General features: G+C 57.2%; 2 protein-coding genes and 1 non-coding gene across 3 annotated transcripts; all 3 read right to left on the reverse strand.

The window, feature by feature from the left end:
- DAPK3 (death associated protein kinase 3) lies at positions 1–6,094 on the reverse strand. The gene is made up of 9 exons (XM_072845785.1): positions 5,991–6,094; positions 5,003–5,146; positions 3,072–3,432; positions 2,734–2,863; positions 2,528–2,576; positions 2,336–2,362; positions 2,083–2,235; positions 1,407–1,452; positions 1–1,184 (listed from the first exon to the last, which is right to left on the reverse strand). The coding sequence occupies exons 2-9, from the start codon at positions 5,062–5,064 to the stop codon at positions 642–644; spliced, it is 1,371 nt and encodes a 456-aa protein (XP_072701886.1). The 5' UTR covers positions 5,065–5,146; positions 5,991–6,094; the 3' UTR covers positions 1–641.
- A 368-nt stretch (positions 6,095–6,462) lies between these two features.
- Positions 6,463–15,699, reverse strand: EEF2 (eukaryotic translation elongation factor 2). The gene is made up of 15 exons (XM_072845915.1): positions 15,543–15,699; positions 14,529–14,743; positions 13,658–13,839; positions 13,360–13,571; positions 12,386–12,564; positions 11,891–11,996; positions 11,461–11,574; positions 11,140–11,278; positions 10,520–10,715; positions 10,080–10,338; positions 9,642–9,749; positions 9,195–9,548; positions 8,070–8,252; positions 7,851–7,983; positions 6,463–6,893 (listed from the first exon to the last, which is right to left on the reverse strand). The coding sequence occupies exons 1-15, from the start codon at positions 15,543–15,545 to the stop codon at positions 6,700–6,702; spliced, it is 2,577 nt and encodes an 858-aa protein (XP_072702016.1). The 5' UTR covers positions 15,546–15,699; the 3' UTR covers positions 6,463–6,699.
- Positions 11,764–11,832, reverse strand: LOC140643749 (small nucleolar RNA SNORD37). Its single transcript, XR_012039641.1, has one exon. It is a non-coding gene; the product is annotated as a small nucleolar RNA SNORD37 (small nucleolar RNA).
- Positions 15,700–15,811: the final 112 nt, after the last annotated feature.

Raw genomic sequence — 15,811 nt, forward strand, 5'->3', positions numbered from 1 at the left:
CCCGGTGCACGGAAACCTTTATTTTGTTAAAAGGGGGAGCGCCCGGTGGGCCCGAGGGCTGGGGTGGGTGCAGGGGGTTGCGATGCCCTGGGGGAGCAGGGGACGGCCAGGGTCACCCCTGGGGCTGCCACGCCTTGGGCCACGCAGGAATCGGTCCTCAGTCATGGCTCGCATGTGGCAGACGCTGAGCTGCTGCCAGGGTTTAGAGGAGGGGTCTTCCCACCAAGACCCCCCCCAGGCAGGGCACTACGGCAGCTCCCCGGGCCCCGGGCGGGACGGGGAGGGGAGGACTGGTCCCTGAGCCCTGTGGCAGCGAGGGGAGGGCAGCCAGGAGCACGGGGAGCATGCGGACAGCAAGCCAAGCAAGAGCCGCACGCAGGAAGCCAAAATCCAGGCGAGCACAACTCAAGCCCCCTGAGGCGGGGGTCTCCAGGGAGGCGCAAGCCCCCGGCACGCCACCGCGAGCCCAGCAGAGCCTAGGGACATTTACCGAAGGCTGTCGGTGGACCGGCTCCTCGGGAGAGCCAGGGGCAGAGCCACCGAGGTCCCTTCGGCGCTGCTGCCGCTGCGGGTCAGCGGGGGGAATTGGGAAGGACGGCCCAACCTCAGCCCGAGGGCAGCCGACCCCGGCACCGGCCGAGCTAGCGGATGCTGCCGTCTCCCTCGCCGCTCTGCAGCTTCTCCCGCTCAATGGACCATACCAGCTCCTGGACAAACTTCATCTCTGAGGCCACCTGCTTGGCCAACGCCTCGTAGTGGTTCTCCAGCTTTCGGTAACGCCTCTTGAGGCCGTTGGCCACCTGCACCACGCTCTTGGTCTCCTCCTGTGCCTGCTTCTTCAGGGCCTCCGTCTTCTGCAGCTCCTGCCGGATCTGGCGGAGGTCCTGGCTGATGCTCTCATTCTCTTCCTTGTACCATGACTCCTTCTCTTCATAGATGGACAGCAGGGCCTCGATGTCCTCCTGGAAGGACTTCTTGTTCCTCTCCAGCTCTCGGAGGCTCTCCTCAGCTGCAGCCACCTCCTCCATGACCTTAGAGAAGCGCTCGAAGTTGATGTACGTGTTGTTTGGCGGCATGCTGGAATGGGACTTGATGGTGTACTCCTTCAGGCGCGTGGTCTTCAGCCGGCGGCGCTCGGGCTTCTTGCAGTTGTCTTCATTGCGGACGTTCCTCCTCTTGATCACCTGTGGAGAGGGACAGCCGCAGGCGTGTGGCGCAGCCGGGACAGCGGCAGCCAGACAGCTTCGGCGCCCACCCACAGTCCCCGGCAGCGCAGCCACCAGCGGCACCAAACCAGCCCCAAGTGGGGGCTGGAAGAGCAGCGGAGAGCTGCCGGAGCATCAACACTCACCCTCGACCTCTTGGATGTTTGACACCCAAAAGGTGCCGATTGTTTAACTTCTCACCTTAATCCAAGGGTGTTCCAGGCTTTGAGCGATGGTCATCCGCTTCCTGCAACGACAGCAAGGCTGCGACCGAGGGGCAGAGGCTTTGCTGCCTCTGTCCCAGTTAAACTCCTGGAAGAGCAGCTCGGATCTTATCACCTTTGGGGCGCGGATGAGCCCAGACAAACTCGCTGTACCCAGGGGCCACCCCAGACAGGGACTGCATCCAGCTCCCATGCCCTCAGCCAGCCTCCCAAGAGCAAATACACGCAGAAGAGCCCACACGAACCTCCCGACCGAGGCACAGCACCACTGCTCCCGCCCCAGACCAGCGTCCTGGGTGCCCCAGTCAGCCCTTGATCCCTTCCAAACCACGCTCCCTCCATTTCAGCTGAGCTGCTGCACCCTCAGGGTGATCCCAGAATTCACCCCATGCCTGATGCGGGGGAGACCCTTTGGCTGAGGGTTTTGCAACACCAAACCCTACAAGTAGCAGGAGGGAAACAGGGGGATAAATGGGATTTATAAACAACCAGCACAACAGGGATGGGCACAGGATGGGCTGGCAGCAGGCAGGCTCGGAGCTAAACCCTAGCGCGGGCAGGAGATGTGGGAGCTGCCTGTATGCAGGGGGTCAGGGCAGGAGGGACCGTCCCCTCTCCCAGGGTAATCCCCAGGTCTGCTCCCTCTCTCTCACTTGGGGTCCTTGACAAGCAGGCGGCGGATGAAGTCCTTGGCCAGCTCGCTGGTGTTGCTGAAATACTCCTCGTCGAAGTCGTAGTTGACAGCGGATATGTTGGTCAGGGTCTCTTGCTTCGTTTCCCCCAGGAAGGGTGAGGCTCCGCTCAGCCTGTGGCGAGAGCGGGTTGTGACACCCCAACAAGGTGACAGCCCGAGGCGGGGGACTCGCCCTGCAGCGCCCGTCTCTGCCAGACTCCCCTTATACTCACAGGATGTAAGTGATGACCCCGATGCTCCTGGAAGAGAGAGGAAGATGAGGCTGAAGCCCCGCCGAGCACCGTCAGTCCCCTCTCCCTGCGCTTTCAGCAGGAGGGGAGATACACCAGCACGACCCCGGTTCCGGGAACCGGCCGTTGGTGCCATTGGAAGGGGACTGGGAGAGGAGGGGGGGACTCACTCACCACATGTCGGCCTCCAGCCCCAGGGGTTCATAGTTCACGATTTCTGGGGCTTTAGAAGGAAAGAAAACAGGCTTATTCTGGGGGAAAGACACACCCCAGCAGCTGCCCAGCCTGCCGCACCAGGGCTTTGGGCATCTCTCCGGGATTAAGCCAAAGCTTTCAGAGCCCAGAGGAGCCCCACAGGAACACTGCCAGCCGGGTCTCACCTACAAACTCCGGGGTCCCAAATATATTCTTGAATTCATTCCCAGCTTCAATCTTGTGGGCAATCCCGAAGTCGATGAGTTTGATGCGAGGGTTTGGCACATTCTTGTCCAGCAGCATGATGTTCTCTGGCTGCGGGGGGAGAGGAGCTGGTGTTTACCCCCACACGCTCGCCCATAGGAGCCTTGTGCCGCCCTGGGCTCCTCTCCCCAGAGGAGAGGACACATTCCTCCAGTAGGGAGAGATCCCAGAGCCAGCCCCACTGCTCCGCAGGAGCCTGGATGCTCGTCCCCGCTCCCCAGCTGCCGAGCATGGGGCGTTCGCACCTCCCAGACCTCACCTTCAAGTCAAAGTGGGCGATGCGCTTGGAGTGCAGGTAGTGCACCCCATCCAAGATCTGCTTGAGGAACTGAGTGGCCTCCTCCTCCGTCAGGGACTCCTTCTCAGCCAGGAAATCAAAGAGCTCACCGCCCGAGACCAGCTCCAGGATCAGCACCACGTCCGTCTTGTTCTCAAAGATGTCGTGCAGCGTGATGATGTTGGGGTGCTGGATCTCCCGCAGGATGTCCACCTCCCTCTCGATCTCCTCCCTGCTCACGCCCCGACGGCTGGATGACAGCCGACGCTTCTTGATGAATTTGGCCGCGTATTCCAGACCTGTTTTCCTCTCTCGGCATTTTCGTACAATGGCAAACTGACCACTGCAGGATGCGGAGAGGAGGTGAGGAGAGGACCTCCTGCATCGCACGTGCTGGCGTGTGCTTGGCAGCAGGGTCAGCACCAGCACGAGGATGGGAGACGCTGCGTGCAGGGACTCAGTGCTGTGCCAGAGGACGCACGGTTTCCCTGGGGTCTGTCGGGGATCAGGGTCCTCCCGGCACACAGCCAATGGTGGGGTTTACACACCCTGGCACCACTGGAGCAGGCGTGTAAATCCCAGTGCTGCCCGGCACGGAGGAAGGGAATTCCTCCGAGGGACACGGCAGCTGCTGACCCTCCCCGGGCTGTTTCACGTGCTGCTGTGACCACCCGGGGTGGGAGATGCCCAACGCCCACGTTTCCAGCCAGGAGCCCTTGGGCTGCTCCCGGGAGCAAACCCCGGAGCCCGGCGGGGGACCATAACGCTCCAATGAAGAAGGTGGGCAGGGCGGGGAAATGCCTGAAATAAAAGTAACCGCAGTTGACAGCTTAGTTCAAAGCACGCTGTGGTTGGGGGCCGGGGGGAGGCAGGGCTCTGGGCATTGACAGGCACTTCAATGAGCCGGGTCCTGCCAACACCAGCATCTCTGCTACAGCAGGATCCTGACCCTTGTCCCTCCCCGCCCCGGCCAAGCCCCCCACAGCCTCTCTGCCAGGATGCACAAGAGCCCCTCAACACCTTTCCCTGAGGATGGGATCTAGCCCACGTCCCCATGCTGCTCCCTCCCGGTGATGTGCGGTCCCCGTCACCAGCCTCCGCGCACGCCTGGACCCAACACTCCTTTATACGTCCCTGGATCATGGCCAGGGCCACCCACAGCCCCCCCCGGGGCAGGGACCAGCCTTGCCCAGGTGGGATCCGGCCTCCAGGCACCATCTCCATCCCCATGGCTCACACCGGACCGCAGCTACAGCGCAGCCCTGAAGGGACCCAGAGCAAACCGCTGGAAGCTCCCCCCCTTTAAAAAAAAAACACTAAAGCCACCCAAAATGTTTCCACTGCACAATTATTTCCCAGTGCCTGAGAAGCCCCGTGCCCAGGCAGCCATGGTTGCGGCAGACCCTGAGTCCCGGCAGTGCCGGCACGGGGCTGGCATGGCCGAGGCAGCGCTGGAGGATCCAAACCCAGCCCACACCCCTCCCACCGCCGCAGCCTTTGCATCCTGGATGATTAAATCCCATTCGCATGCAGTGATTCACCCCCAGATCTGTCCCGCAGGCGCAGAGCCAGGCGGCAGCGATGGAGAAGGGCCGGAAGCTGCCAGCACCAGCCCGGCAGCCCTGGCCAAACCCGGACAGGATGGGAGCTCTGCAGGGAGCTGCTAGGCCTGCCCAGATGTAAGAGCGAGTTTAACGTTAATTAACGCCCTTTTTTTTTAATATAGAGCTGCTAGAGGTGCCTGGCTCTCAGCACAGCCCCCTGCCCCCTACCCACCACCTGCAGGTAGCACAGAGGTGGCACAGGGGATGCCACCGGCACAGGGACACCACGAGGGCTTCAGCAGCCGGGTGAAGCTCGGGCAGGGGGTGCAGCCATGGAACCCCCCCAGAGCGCGGCAGGATGTCACTCACCTGCCCAGCTCTTCCCCCATCTCATAGAAGTCCTCCACGCTCTCCTGCCGGAAGGTGGACATGGCTGCGGAGCCCTGGCAGAGCTGAAGCCGCCCTGACCCTGAGAGCCGAGGAGGACACCGGGGAGCAGCCGGGGATCAGCACCTGTGGCACCAGAAAAGGGGGTTTATGTTCTGGGAGCTGCACGCCAACACCAGCGATGGACGGGCCCCACTCAGGGACCCCGTTCCCCCAGGGGGACAGAGGACAGGAAGGCAGGGAGCCCCGAAGCAGCGCAGCCCCATGCCGTGCTGTACCGTGGGGTGGCTGGGGCCGAGCCACAGATTATTCCTGGCCCCCCCACCCAGGTCTCATCACGCCCCAAGGCTTCTGGGAACCCCCTGCCCGCACTGGCCCCAGTGGGGATGCCCTGGAGGAAGAGAGGAGGGAATAGGGGCGGTGGCTGCGTAGGCCCCATGGGCGCCCTGGCCCCCATCCTCAACCCCAAACCCCTTGTCACCGCAGCCAGCGACACCCAGCTGTGGTGAAGGGACCCCCCCCACCCCGGCCAGCAGCACCCCGCCCTGCCCACAGCCCCCCTCACAGCCCCTCCCTGCCTCACAGGCCCCACAGCCCCCCATCCCTCACAGCCCCTCCCTGCCTCACAGGCCCCACAACCCCCCAAAATCGCTCACAGCCCCTCCCTGCCTCACAGGCCCCACAGCCTCCCCCATCCCTCACAGCCTCTCCCTGCCTCACAGGCCCCACAGCCCCAAAATCCCCCACAGCCCCTAAATCCCTCACAGCCTCTCCCTGCCTCACAGGCCCCACGGCCCCCCATCCCTCACAGCCTCTCAGGCCCCACAGCCCCCAAATCCCTCACAGCCCCTCCCTGCCTCACAGGCCCCACAGCCACAGCCCCCCACCTCTGATCCCCCAAATTCAGGATCTCGCCCCTCTCCCACCCCCAGAGGCCCCCAACCCCCTCCCCGCCCCACATCCCCCCAACCTGGGCCGCCGCCGCCCTTGTCGCCGCCGCCGCCGCATTCCAGCACTGCTGCCGGCTCCGCCCACCTTTGGCTCCGCCCTCTCCGCGCGACGCCCCGCCCCGCCGGTACCGGCGGGGCGGGCGTCGCGCGGAGAGGGCGGAGCCAAAGGTGGGCGCGCTGATGTCGCCTCTCCCCGCCCCGTTTCTCCCCCAGGTCCTCCCGCCCGCAAGGGGGCGCCCCATTTTGGTAGGCAAAGCACATCGATCACCATTATCCGATTTTTATTAATTCCAGTGGCACTAATACAGGCGGTGATGGTCACGACGGACAGTCACACTGCAGAGGGGGCATCTCCCCCCCATCCCCCCCCCTTTTTTTTTGTTGTTTTCCTCATTTTGCCCCCATTTACCCTGTTTCGGGAGAAACGAAGGAGCGCGTCCCCTCCCCTTCTGCAGAAACGCTTTGAGGCAAATAAATACAGAATTGGGCAAATCTAGTGGAAATGTTTTAGTTACAATGGCAAAGATGAGTCATGTGCAACACAGAAACCTATAAGGCTTTTTTTTTTTCCTCCTCTTTTTTCTTTCCTCATTTGAAGTCTCAAATCGCTATGAAACCGATTAATTAACAATGCAAAGAGATGGCGGTCACGGGCGTCTACCCCTTCGCACGGGCCTTAACGCTAATTAATTAATTCCCCCCCCTTCCCCCAGAGTCCAACGAGTTTAATTAGAGTTTATCGAGGAAGTTGTCGAGGGCGGGGATGCCTTCCTTCAGCCCTTTGCGTTTGCGGGTCTCGGCCACCACCTGGCAGGGACGGCTGGCGCTGTCGAAGGGGTCCCCGGGCAGGATCTGCCAGTGGTCGAAGACGCACTGGGGGAAAGCCTGGCCGCCCGTGTTGGACCTCAAATCTGCTGTAAAACCTGCGAGGAAGAAGAGAGGGGGTGAGGTGAAGGGGGAACGAGCGTAGTCCGGCATCACCTCTAGCAGAACCCACCCTCTGGGTCATCACCGGCACACGGCTAGAGTGAAGGAACCCAAAGCGGCACCCAAAAACCTGCAGAGATGCCAACCACAGCGTGCCTCTGCCGTGAGGGAGGGCTGGAAAAGAGGAGGCTCCGGGGAGACCTCGCTGCTGCCTCACGATACTTCAAGGGGGCTTCTGAGCAAGCTGGGGCCAGGCTCTAGCAGAGCCTGTTGTGGTAGGCCAAGGGGGAACTGTTTTAAACTAAAAGAGGGGAGATCCAGACTGGATAGAAGAAATGTTTTATGCTGAGGGTGGTGAGACACTGGCCCAGGTTGCCCAGAGAGGTGGTACATGCCCCATCCCTGGAAACATTGAGGGTCAGGTTGGAATTCAACCTCATCTAGTTGAAGACGGCCCTGCTCATTGCAGGGGGGTTGGACTAGATGACCTTTAAAAGCTCCCTTCCAACCCAAAGCATTCGGTGATGTCGGTCTCTTCTCCCACATAACAAGTGCTAGGACAAGAGGAAATGGCCTCAAGTTGCACCAGGACAGGTTTAGACTGGATATTTGGATATTGGAATTGGGTATTAGGAAAAATTTCTTCATCAAAATAGTTGTCAAGCACTGGAACAGGCTGCCCAGAGGAGTGGTGGAGTCACCATCCCTGGAGGGATTTAAAAGACGTGTAGACATGGCACTAGGGACATGGTTTAGTGGTGGGCTTGGCAGTGTTAGGTTAACAGCTGGACTCGATGATCTTAAGGGTCTTTTCCAACCTAAGTGACTCCGTGATTCTACAATTGTTGCCGTCAGACAGCTGGACACAAAGGATCTCTTTCCTTCCCAGGGCTGGCACCAAGCTCCAGGAGCTGCCGCTCGCCCAGGGGAGTGCCCAGGACCAGCCCACTCACCAAAGGACTCGTTGACAGGCAGGTAGGCCTTCACCACAAACATGGGGGTGCCAGCCACCTGGGTCTCCTCAAACACGTGGCCACGCTTCCTGTTCAGCACACCGTAGATGCCACCGACCACCTGCTCCGGGCACTGCAAGAGAGAGGTGTCAGGACCACAGACTGCTCGCCCACATTTTCTTCACCCAGGATCTTCTGGGCTGAGCAGAGGTTCCTCACCTGGATTTCCACAAGGTAGATGGGCTCCATGAGCCTGGGCTGAGCGGTGAGCACGCAGGCGTACAGGCATCTCCTGGCAGTGGGAATGATCTGCCCGCCTCCACGGTGGATGGCATCGGCGTGCAGGGTGACATCATGCACATCAAAACGCACAGCACGCATGTTCTCCTCGCACAGGACCCCCTGGAAAAGCAGAGCAGGGGATCAGCCAACAGCATGTCGGGGGACAGCTGGCGTTCCCCACCGGAAGGCTCCGGTCCCCTGGCTTACGGGCATTCCCTGGAAGCGGGTCCTAGAGCAGGAAGCACAAGAGCCCGCTTGGCAGAGCAAGGAGCCCTTCAACAAGTCATCTTCCTTGCCTAGGACCCAAGAACCAGCTACTCCTGCCCCCGCGTCACCACTGCAGCACCTCCGAGAAGGCTTCAGGCGCTGCAGCCATTTACCAGTATCTTCATCCAACAGCTCCAAGGTTCACATCAGCAGCAGAAGTGCTGACGCACATTTATGATGCTGCAACCCAAGTATTTGGCCAGGAAAAGTCATTTTTCACATTACTGGGACAAAAAAAAGTTGTTGGCATGGTATCGTCTTCAGACTAAGACTACCTTAAAAAAGTAAACAGGGAAAAAAAACCTCTCCGGTTGCTGTTCCCAGTCTACCTGTCAACTTGTTCTTTCACAGTCATCTGTCTAGTCCTGAAAAAAATAATTAGTAAACAAGGCCAGATCTTTGCTGAGGCTCTGAGTACCTTTCATTTTCTTTTGATGCTAGTTTCATTATTCATCTTAATAGTTTCTGTCCCTGCTGTTGCATTTTGCTCTCCAAAAAGCTTTTTAAAATTTTAAGTATGTGCTGCCACAATGAATTTCTCCACAGTCCTGGGAGAAGGCTTTTTGTCTTGAGGCTGTGTGTTGTGTCTAAACTGACATGGCATCTTCATTCCAGCTGTCTCTGAGTTTCATTTATCCTAAAAGATACTTCTGAATTATAAATACGTTGCCCTCTGTGACAGTTTTTCCAAAATTTCTCAGAGAAGACGTGCCGTAGCTGTTTATGATGCCACACACCGCCTGCCCCAGAGCAATCCCAGCCCCGCCGTGACCAGAGCCAGGCACTGCCCCTTACCTCCTTCGTTGCCCACTGGAAGCCAGCCACCACGCTGTCCTTGATCTCGTTCAGGTACTGCACTCCCTTGGTGATGTCGGTCAGGATGTTGGGGCCGGTGCCGTCGGGACCAAAGCACCAGATTTTCCTGGCTTCGGTAACATCCCACTCGTACTTCTCAGCCAGGTAACGAGCTCGCTGCTTCAGCTCCTGACGGGCAGAGACTTCACCCTTGTCAATGTCTTCAGCCAAGCCATCCGGGAAGGGCCGGGCCTTCATGTACAGCCTGTTGTGTTTGTTGGGGGACTTGGAAAGGCACATCACGTTGGATTCCTCGCTGACCGTCTCACGGTAGGACACAACAGGATCCGATTTCTGCAGTGACAAAAAGCAGAGAAGAGCAGTGAGCCACCAACCAAACCACAGCTCATCAGATACCCCCTCAGAGCTCACCAACAGCCCCTCTACCTTGATAGGAATGCACGCGTGGTCCTCTTCCAGATCCTTCAGGCAGATCTCCAAGTGCAGCTCCCCTGCGCCAGCGATGATGTGCTCCCCAGACTCCTCAATGATACACTGAAAAGACCGTTTACGCAGCAGGTGAAGCTTTCGACTGCAACGCAACAAAAGCTCTTGCACATACAATACTAGTGACTGTCTCCAATTTTTGCCTTTGACTCATAGAGCTACTTTTAGATGCTCTTTCCACTGATCTGGGGGTGACTCGGCACCAACCCCAAGGTGAAACACGGTGTTCCTTCCCACTCTGATAGGCCTGGGACCAATACTCAACTCAAATAACTTTTCTGCAAGCACCCCCAGTACAACCACGATTAAAGGCAGAAGCCTCCTGCGCCAGCATGACCAGGACTTCTTCCTGTCCCCGAAACCATTTTGGACTTTCACCTGCACCATAGGGTCAGACTTGGCAAGACGCTTCAGTCCCTCCACCAGCTTGGGCAGGTCAGCTGGGTTCTTGGCTTCCACAGCCACACGCACAACGGGGCTGACGCTGAACTTCATGACTCTCATGTTGTGAGCGTGCTCGAAGGTGGTGATGGTTCCAGTCTTCACAAGGAACTGGTCAACACCAACCAGACCAACAATGTTTCCGCAAGGCACGTCCTCGATGGGTTCAACGTAGCGGCCCATCATGAGAATGGTCCTGGTGAAAGAGAAAGTTGTTTTAATTAAGTTTGAAAGAGGAGGTCCCACCAGGCCATATCCTGGAGTTCAGCAGCAGGCTTGAAGTCCACAGCCAAGCGCCTTGCCTGGCCTCAGAGACGAGAAGAGGCCCAAGACAGTACTAGAACCACAAACCAGAGCACACCCCAGCCAGGACTGACCTTTGAATTGGCTTCAGGTACAGATCCTCCTTCTTGCCAGGTGTGTAGTTTGGTCCCATGATTCTGACTTTCAAGCCAGTTGAGACGAGACCAGAGAAGACACGTCCAAAAGCGTAGAAACGTCCCTTGTCAGAGGTTGGCACCATTTTAGAGATGTACATCATCAGCGGGCCTTTGGGGTCACAGTTCTTAATACCTGGGAAGAGGGAGAGAGAACAACCTAGTTCAGTACCATTTCTCACATTTGGTATACATGCCCTGTCCCCCCCACTCACCCCAAATCCCAACACGAGACCTGTACCCAGTATTGTCCCAGCCTGTTCACTTCTGTCCAGGCAGCTGGCCAGCCCAGACAGAAAGATCACATTGCCAGGAGATGTTTTAAACGAACACAGGCTCAGTCTGAGCCTTTGGTATATACCTCTCCAGTTACTTAGCTAGCTCAGTCCTCCAGAGTAAAGCTCATAAGCTTGTTTGATCCATACTAGAAAAGCTACAGACTCAAGAATTACACTGGCTACCAAGCTGTGTACTTGGAGAACAAGATGGCTACGGGCGCATTGGAGCACGGAGCACTTATGTGAAGAGAAGCCTAGCACCAAAGCAGCGGCTCAGCGTACCTATGGCAGCCTCATCATCAGGGGGTCCCTCGTAGAGCAGCTCACAGCGGTACTTCTGGGCTGTGACAGGAGAAGGCAGGTGAATGGTGATCATCTGCAGCAGGGCATCTCCGGCAGGCAGCCACCGCCTCATCACAGCCTGAGCAGAGATCAGAGTAAGAGCCGGTCAGATTGTTCACGACCTGGCAGTTAACCCTCCCTTGCTTCCCCAGCCTCCAAGCTGCCAGCAGCACCTTCCCACCCAAGCAGGGTCTGCAGCTGCTTAGTAAGTTGACATGGAGCAGCACAACTACTCATCTCCTCCCCACAGACAATTCAGACCTTCAGCAGGGGTTTGCCTTCCTTGTCCTTATCTTCGCTGTCAAGCTTGATGTCCAGTTTCTCAATCAGTTTAGCCGCCTCCTCTTTCTTGAAGTTCATGATTGCATCAAAAACCTGGAACAAAAGCAGCAGTTATGAATGTCGCCGGTGACCTAGTTTGAAGCAGCAGCACAAACGTCTCTAAAGAGAATCTCTGTTCTTGCTTGTCACCCAGCTGAATCCATTTGGAGGCTCAGACACATACTTGCCTGCACAATATCTACTACCAGCTTCCCTGTCTGCACGAGTAACAAGCTAGGCTTGTGTCAGATATTTAAATTTCTTCAATCAGACAAGTCAGGTCAAAGTGAAGAAATTTTCCATCATCATACACTGTAACTGAACCAGAGCGTGTACGGCACCAGCAAGGGCAGAACGCTAAGGAACTCACCTTGAAGATGGGATCAAGGATGAGCTGGCAGAAGGTCCTGGGCAGTTTCTTTCCATCAGGGCTGGTAGCAGACTTGCTGAACTTGCCAGTAGCAGGATCAAAATATCTGGAGAAAGAATAAAGTCAGACAAGTATCAATGCTCACTTCAGCTACAGAAGCGTGGCTTCTTCTGCTTGCTCAGGTCAGAGGAAAGAGCTGCTGAGTAAGAACCGTCTTCATACCTTCCCCCATCACTCTGAGGCTTTCAGAGCTCGCCAAAATGCGTTTAACTCATGCTGCCAACTCACCGTCCCCTCCCCATTTATCTGGGTGTTTCCTGTTCTGCAAAGATTTCATGGGAAATGGTTCTTTTGCTACCACATGCACCAAGTCACTGAGACAGGGCTGTAAGCAGGCACAAACACATCCTCCCTCCTTGCCGATCTTCTACAGCATCAGGTTGCAGCCACACAGAGCTCATCTGGAATTAAAATCAACAAGCCATGATTCCTCACCTGTCTCCCCACAGCTTCTTCATCATGTCTTCTACTTTCTTGGCACGCTCAGATGGATTCAGCTGGGCATCACCCTTGGCAGCGAACTTTGCAACATACATTTCAGCAAACTGTTTCAGAGTGAAAGCCCAACCATGCAGGCCAGAACCAAAGCCGACGGTACCAAGCACTGGATCAATCTGAAAGGGAACAGGAGAGCTGGGTTACAGAGGAACAGCCACAGAGCGCTACAGCAGTCAGCCTACTCAGTCCCAAACAACACTCAACTACAAAAAGAGTTTGCAGGTGGAGCTTTAGGACTACAGGACCCTCAAGCAGTTCTATGACAGCAGCCATCTCTGAGGTCTGGGGACAGCCTGGCCACACACCCACCATTTTAGCTTTGTACTGCATCAGTTTTTCATTACTTTGACCAACTACGTACTCAGACAGCTCATAGCTACGTAGATTTGCGTGCAGGTAACATTCCTGCCCTTCATGGGGAGTATCAGCAATACATGAAAACCTGCAGCATGCAGGAGGGTGCTCAACAGGAACAAAGCACAAGCTTTTTCTCAGAGCCGACAGTCCTGCTCGCTACCCAGGAACCCAGCGGGGAGAGCTCGGAGCGCAGGGACTGGCAAACACCTACTGGCCTTCCATTTCAGAAGACAGCCGGGGGAGTGATGCTGTGTAGGAGCCTAGGATCTCGCATCACCCAACATCACAGATGTGATGTGGGCAAGAAGGCGTCCTACAAAACAAGGGCACCCTTTGTGAAGAGAGAAAATACTTTCTTGTATTTATAGCCTTTATTTGCTCAAGCCTTGAACTAGCAGAAGATTTGGAAGGAAAGCTAGCAAGAGCTCCAAACCAGCGCAAGCCAGGGTAGTACGGGTACCTTCATTATTCTACTCTCAATTCTCCACTTGAGACAGTAAAGAACCACAACTGCTCCCTCTCACTAATTTCGAACAACACAGCCTTCCGCTTACCATGATATTTCCCATGGGGCCACTTTCTCCTTCTCCATACGTGGAGATAATGACGTTCACGTTTTCCACGATGCGCTGGAAGGTCTGGTACAGCTCTTCTGGCTCCAGTTGCAGCTCCAGCAGCGCTCGGTCCATCTTGTTCATCATCAGGACAGGCTTGATCCTCTCGGCAATGGCCTGACGCAGCACAGTCTCTGTCTGCACGCACACGCCTGCCAAACACAGGGGTATTAGTTATCCTCATCTTTAAATGCGCCCAACATACAGTCCAGTTGCATAAGGCTACAGAAAACCTTACCAGAGACACAGTCTACAACAACCAGGGCACCATCAGTGACACGAAGAGCAGCAGTGACCTCTGAAGAGAAGTCCACGTGCCCAGGAGAGTCAATCAGGTTGATCAAGAAACCAGAACCATCCTTGCTTTGCTTGATGAAGGCCAAATCATTTTCAGAGAGCTCATAAAATAGGGAAATAGCTCTGAAAAAAAGAAAAACTATTAAAATTATCTACACGTTACCCCTCCCCAGTGCTTAGAAACAGCTTTTTATCACGCACAGACAACTATGCCTGGGCTTAAGGATTTCCTGAAGCATCCTCCTGGGAGGCCAGTGGGGGAGATAACCAGGAGCGCAGGCTAAAATCTGCCCTTCCTACACTTTTCTGAAACCATAACCTCTTCTGACACCGTGCCATTTAAAGTGTCTGAAGAGGGATCCATTTCTTCCAGTCAAGGATTTATGCTTTTTCTACTCGGCCGAATCTCCTTTTTGATCCCTTCTCATGCCCCTTAGGGTCCTCAAACTGCCCACGGTGACACAGCCGCCAGAGATGCTCCCAAGACAGTCTCCACACCGCATCCGTGGGACTTCAGTGGACATCAGCCACATCCAACAGTCCCAGTGCAAAAACAGAAGGCTGAAGCTCCCGCTGCACATCTATTTCCCAGTGGCCACCAAGGTAGTGCTCTATGATTCACCACAAGCCAATCAATACTTGCTCTTTCATTTAAGCAATCCTCATGAGCAAGAGATGAGCTTCTGAACTAGACTAGAGAAAGCCGTGTCGTCTTCTTTCATCTCACGATCAAACCAGTGGAGGACTCAGAGCCCCCCTGAGCTCAGACCATGCAGCAGGAACACTGAAGTGCCTGAAGGGAGGGAACTCACGTTGATTTAATGGTGATGCACCGTTCCTGCTCATCCTTCCTTGTGTCGGTGAAACGGGTCTCCCCCGCGCGGGCAGAGGCAATGATACCAGCTTTGCATACCAGAGAATCAGTCAAGGTTGATTTGCCATGATCAACGTGGGCAATCACAGACATGTTTCTGATGTTGGCCTTTTTGTCCATGATGGCCCGTATCTGGTCTACTGTGAAGTTCACCTTGAAAAATGAGGGAAGGGGGAGGGAAGAAAAAAACGCAGGGTATATAGAAACGCCTTCGGCAATTCTAAGAAGCCCAACCAACACCGCGGGTACCTGCCATAGTCACTCTGACATCAGTTCTGCCTGTGCAGCCCGCGTTACAAGACAACCCACAGCAAGGGCACCGCAGACACCGACATTACAAGCAGAGAGGCCTGGGCCTGCAGCGCCAGCACCCAGCGCGCTCCCTCTCCAGCTCAGTGTCCTGCAAACTGCGGCAGCGTCAACATTTCCCTGAGACAAACCCCCACGAAAACCCAACCCTCGTTCGGTCGCTGCTCCCCTCGGGCGGGTGACAGCCCGGTGCGCCGGTGGGTTTGTCCCCCGCCCGGGCCGCAGCGTTACATAAGGCCACTGCAAAGGCCCGTCCGCGGCGCCAACGCCGTCCCGGTGCCACATCACCGCCGCCGCTCTCCCTCCCCACAGGGCAGGCGCAGCAGCACCGGGCCCCACCGGCACGGCCGCGGCAGCCCCGACACCGGGAGAGAAGGGCCCTACGGGGGCTGACACAGACCCCCCGGGCCACCGAGCCCCACCCGCTGGGCGAGGGCCCCGAGTCTCCCCAGGGACAGTCCCCTCCCCGCCGGCACGCTTTCCAGCCCCACCCCTCTCCCCTCAGCAGCGGCCCAGCCCGGCACGACAGGCCACTGACACGGCCGCAGGCCCGCGCGCCCTCCCGGGGCAGCCATCCCCACTGCTGCAGCGAGCGCGGTGCCCGCTCGGCCCCCCAGGGCGGCGGCAGGACGCGGGGGCTCACCATGGTGGCGGATGGCGGTGGATTCTCCGGGGCGGGGGGGTTACAGCAATGGCGGCGGCAACAGCCCTGTCTCGCTGGCGAGCGCAGAGCGGGCGGAAGAGAACGCTGACGTCAACAGCCCCCTTCTTATACGACGGCGCCGGCCGGGGGGCGGAACCTGCGCACCCGGCACCCAAAGCGCATGCGCTGCCGCGCCTCTCTGGCCCGCAGCGGCCGGCAGGCTCTATGGTTGGGAGGGCTGTTCCGCTGGGGCGGGACCACGTGGCCGC

Source organism: Ciconia boyciana, chromosome 24, assembly GCF_034638445.1.
Source record: "Ciconia boyciana chromosome 24, ASM3463844v1, whole genome shotgun sequence".
NCBI lineage: Eukaryota > Metazoa > Chordata > Aves > Ciconiiformes > Ciconiidae > Ciconia > Ciconia boyciana.